Source organism: Sitodiplosis mosellana, unplaced genomic scaffold (genome assembly GCF_009176505.1).
Source record: "Sitodiplosis mosellana isolate CC-2019 unplaced genomic scaffold, AAFC_SMos_1.0 Smas_scaffold_2032, whole genome shotgun sequence".
Lineage (NCBI taxonomy): Eukaryota > Metazoa > Arthropoda > Insecta > Diptera > Cecidomyiidae > Sitodiplosis > Sitodiplosis mosellana.
In genome coordinates this window covers 3,301-12,274 of record NW_022597274.1, presented here as the reverse complement: position 1 = coordinate 12,274, position 8,974 = coordinate 3,301, and the positions used below count along the sequence as shown (strand labels likewise).

The following is an 8,974-nucleotide window of genomic DNA, read 5'->3' as shown; positions in this document are numbered from 1 at the left end:
TAAAATCGTCAATGCTGAATAAGTAGAGGGAATTTTGAGAAGTTACCAATACATTGGAAGCCAATTCTAACGATCATAAGCCAATACCAATAATGGCCAAAATTGGAGGTGCGAGAAAATTTACACAAACCTGTTTTTGAAATGCAAATATTGTGCAAAACTATTTTATTAGACGTAGATAAGTTAAATAGACACATTCAATATGATTTTGAAGAATTTTATCGTAATTAAATTACTATATCTAGGAAGACTTTCTATGAACGCCGATTTGGCGAAGAATCTGAAGAGGTGTTGAAAACATGAGAAAGGTATCATCCAATATTCAACACTCCTTAAAATACGCTCAGCACATTCATAATGGCTCGTTCTAAAACGTAATATTTTTTTCCCAAAACGGTCAGAAAAATTTCTTTTTTGGCTATAAAAACTAACTAAATTTGGTATATTTTTTTGCCGAAAAATAATCGGAAAAATATTACCTTTTATCAGAAAAAATTCAATTCTGTGAAGAAAATGAACTAAATTGGGCTGAAATATATCTAAGAATGTTTGCTTAAAAAATCAGAAAAAAAGCAAATTCTGTCGACAAATGTTCTACTTTCCAAAAAAACAAGAGACATTTTTGTCAGAAAATAATCCAAAATGTCAGACCGAAAGAATTTTTATCAAATTTAAATTCCCATGAATCATATTCATTCCTAAATGCGAACAGCTACGCTTGAGCCGAGAAATGTCAGTCGATCTGAACGAACAGCAACAACGGCAGCAAAAACGTTGACTGTGTATTGTGCTACTTATTTGTCTTTCTGTCTCGCACATATAATATCGATGCTGTATTACGCTCGGTGTCACGAACCAACCGCACTCCAAAATTTTCTGACAAAAGGTAATATTTTTCCGATTATTTTTCGGCAAAAAAATATACCAAATTTAGTTAGTTTTTATAGCCAAAAAAGAAATTTTTCTAACCGTTTTGGGAAAAAAATATTACGTTTTAGATTTATCCATTCATAATTGACGATTTTATTGCGTTCAATCGAAAATTCGTGAAAATATTTGGATTTTCTTGCAAAAATTTCCACAAAAAATGGTAATTTCGTGATTTTTTTCGACCAAAATGCTAAGAATTTTTGCCGATATTTTGCATGATATTTTGTATTTAGTTCCATCCTTTAAATATCAGAAGGTTTTGTATCCATTTACAATGGTTAAATACAAATCTTGAAATAAAATTAACAAAGCGTGAAATAAAAGTGACACAACAGGTAATAAAATTGACAAATAAGTTCCATAAATTTGACAAAAATTAAATTTTTTTTTAACAAAACTTGCGATAAAATTAACATTTCTTTCAATAAAATTGCCACGTTGAGAAATTAATTTTGACACAAGTGTCAATAAAATGACACAAACATGTCAATAGCTCGAATTTTTTGCATAAAACTGTGAGTGCGTCTATAATTATAATTATTTCGCACTTTCATCACGCCAAAAACAGAAAAATCACCAAAAAATAGAAAATATGAAATCCTTTTGGGTAAATCTCTTTGTGATGTATTCGTAAATGGCCCTTAGTAAAATAATATAATGAAACTGCGACAATATTTGCGTTTATTTTTAAGAATTTTGAAACTGTAGAGTACATAAAGTACATCATTATAGCAAGTATGAAAGTACTTAATCTATTACTAGATTTATACTACAGTGCCATTCAGACACATTGTCTACTAGAATAAAACCATTGTGACATTAGCTAGTAAGAACATTGAATAAAGACTTTCTTCTGTTTCCGACAGAGATGACTAAGCGCACGCTCAGTAGCGTATCCAGCAACTCAACTGAGAGTCGTTTTCTGCTCTGTGCGTTTACACTCACTTCGTTATGAGTTTATGTGCGCACTCTGACTTTGTTGTTAAGAAATGTGTGCGCACTCTAACTCTGTTGCCTATTATGGTTTATACACACATATAAAGAGTTGAGTGTGTATTGTCTTATTCTTTTCTTTGTGTTTCTTTCTTTGTATATCCTCTCTATTGTTTCTTCGTTGTGTACGAGTGCGGTGTAGCGCACTCCGTTGGTGCGCTTATACTCTCTTCATGGAGTGGGTTTGTTTGTGCTGCAGCGCAATATCGCACTGAGCATGTTTTAAGCACGCAAACTCAGTGTCCGTGCGGCCGTTGCTCGGTCACTCGGTGCGCTTCAGTCATCTCTGTTTCCGACTCTCAACTGAGATACATCACATTGGCGACAACAATTTTTTTTCTGAACATCTACGCATTAGATGAAAATCATCGACAAAAAAAATGACGGACACGAAAATCATCACCGCATCATCGATGCCGGAGTTTAACCCGACAGAAAATTGGAATTTGTGGTTCGAACGTCTTGAATTACATTTCATCGAAATTGAGTGCACGGACGAAAAGCAAAAAATTTCAATTTTGCATACAAAATCCTGCATTGTTTATGCAACCCAAAATTGCCGAGCAAAGAAAAATACGACGATTTGTGTGAGTTGATTTGAGAGATAAATGCCAATAGTGTCAAATCTAATGCACACTAACCATTTTTGATTTTGTACGATTTTAAAAATCGATCCAACGAATTAGTGAATTGAATACATGGAAATTTGAATGAAGAAAATTACTTTTACTTTTCCGTACACTTTTTTCGCAAAATTGGTTTAGAACATCATAAAAACTCATGAAACGCGTAGAAAACCACTTTTTGAGGTACTTTTCCGTTCGTACCGGATACCGTTCGTGTGTCGTCGTCGTCGTTGGTGTTTGTTAACACGATAACTCAAAAAAAATTGAGATAGGTAATGAAAATCTGGAAATGCCAAAATTTTGTATCCGAAACTTAGTTTAAGTTCGAAGATGAGCCAATTCCACGAATTCGGTGTATAATTTATAGTCAAAAGTTGGATGTTGTAAACTTGTCCTCATTATGTCATGTATAGGAAAACAAAATTCCCAATGACTGAATTCGAAAACAAACTATTCAAAAAATTCTTCTCGCTTTCCATCTATTTGCTTATTTTTTTATGGATGAAATACGCAGGCACAGCTGTGTAGTTACGTAAATGGACTCAATATTCGTTCGAAATGTTACACGTAAACAACAAGTTCCAATGAGAAACCATTTGTTTTTGAATTAAGCCAATGTACGTATGCACCGAAAGGTACAAACGATGAATAAAGTATCCGACTCTTTGAAGTTTAGAATAAATGCTGAAAAACAAGCGCAGTTTTACCAACCAAAAAACGTTCATAACAAACACACAACAGTCAAAGCGACTATTCACATACACATACACATAAGCATATGAACATAGAACATTTAGAATTGCAACACATTGAACAACGATGTGTATCATATACAAATCAACACATACAAACGCCCGCTTCGCTATCCGAATCGCAAGTCGTTTACAAACAACGTTTAATTTCCATTGGTTTGTCGTGTACACACATAAACACGAGTCGGTCGCGCATATGAAGTGTCTTTAGTTGAAAAAATATGTCAAAATGAAACATCGATACACATTTTTATTTCAATTGAGCCACCGATGCAAAAGCATTTTTCATAACAAATAATCCAGAACAAATCATATTGAAATATAATGTGTCATGGTTTTGGAATAATATTTTTTTTTTCATGGTTTACTTCTTATAATCATTTGATTATGAAAACAAACGCACAAACATTCTCACACAGCCATGCATTATTTTAATGGGCAGCTCTTGCCCATTTGGGCAGTTCTAAATCCCAAATGAGCAGCTCAAAACTCAAAAATGGGCAGTGTTTTACTTAAATTTTCTTGAAAATGGGCAGCTCTAAAAATTTCTTAAAATAATGTATGCACACAGCTGAGACAATTCATTAGCGTAAACAGTGAACGATTTATTAAAACAATGCACGCACACAGTTAAACGAAAGACAATGGAGAGCAAGAATATCGAAAAAGAATGTGCCGCTGAAATGCATAAGGGAAAGTGAGACATCAAGACAACAGCGTCTTATTCCAATACCAAATCAAACATCATTTTATATATACACAGTCGAAATTGGTGCTTGATGTAATTTGTTCGCGTGGAATTTGAAAACAATGACAAATGAATGGGTGCGTTTAATATTATGCACTATACTAGCGATGGTCGGGATATGTCTCTGAACACTTAAGGTTTTGGAATAAAACAGTTGAGGTTTTCCTTGAAATTATGAGTGTATTCGGAAGTTTACAGCTTTTTGCTTAACATTCGTATACGATTTATCAACTTTTCACATCATAATTAGGGTTTAAAAACGCGTTATTTTTTTCAGTGCTTCCTTAAAAACGTTTATTTACAGAGCCGTTATATAACGCCCAAAAACCGTTTTTTTCGTTTTTTATCGTTATTTCTGCGGTACTTTGGACTGTCAAAAAAAAAACATTACAGAAAAATAACGTTTTTATAACACCGTTTGCGGTATTTGTCGAAACGTTTGTAAACCCTAATCATAACCGATATAGTCGAAAATATATTGAAATTAACTCTCAACCGGGCAAGTGGCTTCGTTGTGGTCCGAGAAGATGGTTTTTCAATAAATAAATATATAAAAACTATATTCTTGTGCGGAAAAGGTGCTCCATTGTACTCTTTGATCCTTTCCACGTATTACAGCCAAAAAAAAATTGAACATCGATCATTAGATGGCGCTCCGTGGAGCTAAATATATTTTCTGGACACAAGCGGGCAAATCGGACCGAAATGGGCCCATGGCTTTATGGTTGTAAAATTGGGAATACATAATACAAATATCATCCAAAGTAGTATTATTCCGAAAACCATTTCAATGCGCAATATACCAATAAAATTGGATGAACCTTAGAAAAGTTACAGAGACATGCATTCAGTTGAATTTTTGTCAAATATCAAAAGCCGCAAAAAAAAGCCATTTCTCTACCAGAATTGATAATATTTTCGGTGTAAAAAGCAATGTATCATAAAAAGTAGTATATAGTGGGGAAGTGGAAAGATGCATCTTTTAAACGTGGCATGCTTTAACAAAATTAGTTCAGCATCAGTGTTTTTTCACAAAATTTAGACAAAAAAATCAGAGTAATATATCTCTGTTGGTTTTCATTTAATTTTATCGGCATATGGCACGTTTGAGAGATACATCTTTCTAGCTTCCAGCACAATCTCACTTTTGAAAATATATTGCGTTTTTTTTTCAATTTTACAGCCATAAAACTATGAGTCCACTTTCGGTCTTAAGTGATTTAGCTTGCCCGTCTGCGGGTTAATATTCTACATGACAATCGAATACGGAACTCAAAGGAAAAAATCTGATTTTTCAATTGATTTCACTTGTGTCCATGGCGTGTTTTTTCTTCAACCTCCTTAAGATAGTCAGCCACCTTCTCCTTGTTATCTGAAAAATAATATAGTTTGAATCAAATTCTTTTCTAAACAAAAATATTCAACATTACTTTTTGAAGCAATCTGATAAGGTGTCTGATTTCGATAATCTTTTATACTAAGACTGGCTCCATTGTTCACAAGGATTTGAACGATCTGTACGTTGCCTGGAGAATATTGTCGACCAATGAGAAAGACTAGATTAATTACTCATTTTGTGGAAGTAAATATTCAAAATTACCATTCTCAGCAGCATAATGAAGAGGTGTCCGCCTAAGACCGTCTCTAGGATTAACTTTAGCTTTTTTTGCGATGAGCAATTCGACAACCTCCATGTGATCTGAAAAATAACATCGATCTATGTTAATCAAGTCTTTCTCTCATTAAGTGGAAATATCCAAAATTACCATTCATAGCAGCATGATGAAGAGGTGTCCGATCATGGCAATCTCCTAAATCAAGATTGGCTCCTTTCGTGATGATTTTTTTAGCGACATCCTTGAGACCTGAGAAATAGCACAGATCAATGAAAAAGATCAAACCATTCTCTTATTTACCGAAAATAAATATTCAACATTACCCTTCATGGCAGCATAATGAAGAGGTGTCCGCTTAAGACAGTCTATAGGATCAACTTCAGCTTTTTTCATAATGAGCAATTGGACAACCTCCATGTGATCTGAGAAATAACATCGATCAATATTAATCAGGTCTTTCTCTCATTAAGTGAAAATATTCAAATTTACCATTCATAGCAGCATGATGAAGAGGTGTCCGATCATGGCAGTCTCCTAAATCAATATTGGCTCCTTTCGTAATGATTTTTTTAGCGACATCCTTGAGACCTGAAAAAAAGCACAGATCAATGAAAAAAATCAAACCATTCTCTTATTTACCGAAAATAAATATTCAACATTACCCTTCATGGCAGCATAATGAAGAGGTGTCCGCTTAAGACAGTCTATAGGATCAACTTCAGCTCCTTTCGTGATGAGAAATTCAACGACATTCAAGTGACCTGAAAAATAACACCGATCAATGAAAAAGATCAAACCAATTTCTCATTTAATGCAAATAAATATCCAACATTACCATTCTGAGCAGCGAAGCGAAGTGGTGTCCGATCCGAAGTGTCTGGACGATTAACTCTGGCTCCATTGCTGATGAGCTTTTTCACGTCCTCCAATTTACCTGAAACATATCATTCAAATATATTCAATCCATTTCTGATTTGGTGAGCATAACTATTCAAAATTACCATTCTCAGCAGCGGTATGAAGAGCTAGACGGTCTTTTTCACATTTATCATTTGGAAAAAATGGAGAAAAAAATAGATGAGTGAAGTGAATCGAAAGCAAATGTCTTACATCCGTGAGATGAACTTTTCCACACTGTTGTCTAAATTGATGAGGAAATGAGTGTTCAGTTAATCAGAGGGCCTCTTCAATTCCTATGTCAAAAACCATAGACTATGCCTATATTGAGCAGATTTTTTTCTGAATATAAATGCCAGAGATGCCGTACGATGACGATTGAATAGCGCCCTGAATATTGTATGATCTGTTCTGCTTATTGACTTACTGACAAGCGAGTATATCGTGTATTCGTTGTTGATGGGTACATCGTATTGTAAGGCACCTCTGCAATGCACTGAAGCTAGTGTGTTTGACTTAAATATGTGGATATGGCGATGCCGTACTCATACACAAATACACATTATTAATTATTTAGACCTTTGTTGGCACATTTGATCAAAATCGTTGGTGTGTGCGTCTCATGATATATCGATTGTTGACATTTCAGAAAGCTCTACACAAAGCTTCCGGATTTATGTTACAATTTCGTGGATTTTTGTTTTTGATGTGAAAATTGAAATATTCAATGCGTTGTTATAATCGAATGATACGTCAAACGAATGTTACATGTTTTAACATAGTGATATCACACAGAGCTTAAAATAAAGATTCTCTTTGATTCACATTTTGCTGAAATCGAAAGGGGCATAAAAATCAACGAATTGACAAACAAATACACAAGCACACACTACACAATGCAGACAAACTTATTCTACATAGTTCTGTTGCCATGGAATGCATAGAACTTCATTCGCTATGCATTCGTATACACATTTTTCATACAGTATGCAAAATGCGTATACGAATGCATAGCAAATGAAACGCTTTGTGTATATCCGTAGTCAATGTATAAATCCTTTTTTGTGCGTGAAACGGATTCCGTGTGCTTATATGTGTTGTAATTTCTCTACTGAGCTGTCATTTCAATAAATTGGAAAAATATGCATTCAATTGATTTAAGCGTGTGCAGAGATGACTGAAGCGCACTCGAGCCCTTGTGTTGTTTTTGTTTTTGTTTTTTTCTGCGTTCTAATTTACCTTTTTGGCCAAAAAAAATTTCTGTCAATATTTTGTCTAACATAACAAAGAATAGCTTACTTTTTCTGCCCTGAAACGAGAGCTGGTATTCGCATTGTGCGGCCACACGGCTCAATTTCACGATCGATACTTTTGAGGATTTTTCTTTACATACACCAATGTAAAAGTGGTTTTTCAAAAGCCGTTCTTCATTATGTTAGGCAAAATATTGATACCATTTTTTTTCGACCAAAAATGTAAAGTAGAACGAAGAAAAAAACAACACAAATGCTCGAGTGCGCTTCAGTCATCTCTGAGCGTGTGCCTGTGATGTATTGCAATTCACAGTAGCCATTTAAGCAATTGTGATACAAACAATTCAGCGGCTAAAAACAAATAAACCGATTGAAACCAAAATATTCATCAGTCATCACATCAAATAAAATCGCTTACCGCGATTTTTTTATAAAAAAAGAGACGTTGAATCGAGTTGAATTCATATTTATTGGTGAATTCTTAATTCACCGTTTGGAATTTTTTGATTCACATTTTCAAATCTTGATTCACCATTTTGGACTTGATTCACTCTTATTTTAAGCCCTGATATCACATCAGAGATGACTTTAGCGCACCCGAGTATTTTTGTTGTTTTTTCGTTCTACTTTAGCTTTTTGGCCAAATTTTTTTTTTAACAAAATTTTGTGTAACATAATGAAGAAGAGCTTACATTTTCTGCCTCGGTATTCACATTGTGTGGTCATATGCACGTAGTAATTACGCGCATCGGCTCAATTTTGCAATATTACGCAATTTCTACTTTTGGGGATTTTTCCCTTTATATATTGGTTAAATGAACCCGTGAGCATAAAAAGAACGTATTGACTCTTCGCCGATGAATACGAAACGCAAAAAAATCGCCGAACAAAGTGAAACACCAATCTGTTATTGGATCAATATGAAACATGAAATCGTTGGCTACTATTTTATTTACGTTGCACTTTGTTTCGAAGCGCGGCAAGTGTTTCATTTTGTTTCAGTTACAGAACGTTGTATCACTTTGTTCGGCGACGCGCTCAATGTACTGTTTTGGAAAAATATGCATGATTTGATACAGTTTTGAGTCCATTGGTATGATGATTCATTTTAACACAACACCCATTCTATTTCGCTCACACTTACGTGCATTTTAACGTT

General features: G+C 34.3%; 1 protein-coding gene across 1 annotated transcript; it reads right to left on the bottom strand.

Annotated features, from left to right (window-relative positions):
* Positions 1-5,071: 5,071 nt before the first annotated feature.
* On the bottom strand, positions 5,072-6,421 carry LOC129571334 (serine/threonine-protein phosphatase 6 regulatory ankyrin repeat subunit B-like). Its single transcript, XM_055451121.1, has 7 exons — positions 6,328-6,421; positions 6,155-6,253; positions 5,989-6,087; positions 5,816-5,914; positions 5,650-5,748; positions 5,480-5,575; positions 5,072-5,421 (listed from the first exon to the last, which is right to left on the bottom strand). The coding sequence occupies exons 1-7, from the start codon at positions 6,332-6,334 to the stop codon at positions 5,354-5,356; spliced, it is 567 nt and encodes a 188-aa protein (XP_055307096.1). The 5' UTR covers positions 6,335-6,421; the 3' UTR covers positions 5,072-5,353.
* Positions 6,422-8,974: the final 2,553 nt, after the last annotated feature.

Coding starts and splice junctions, on each gene's coding strand:
- LOC129571334 (XM_055451121.1), bottom strand. Junction 6,088..6,154: donor TCATCATGCTGCTATGAATG/GTAAATTTGAAT, acceptor GTTATTTCTCAG/ATCACATGGAGGTTGTCCAA. Junction 5,915..5,988: donor TCATTATGCTGCCATGAAGG/GTAATGTTGAAT, acceptor GCTATTTCTCAG/GTCTCAAGGATGTCGCTAAA.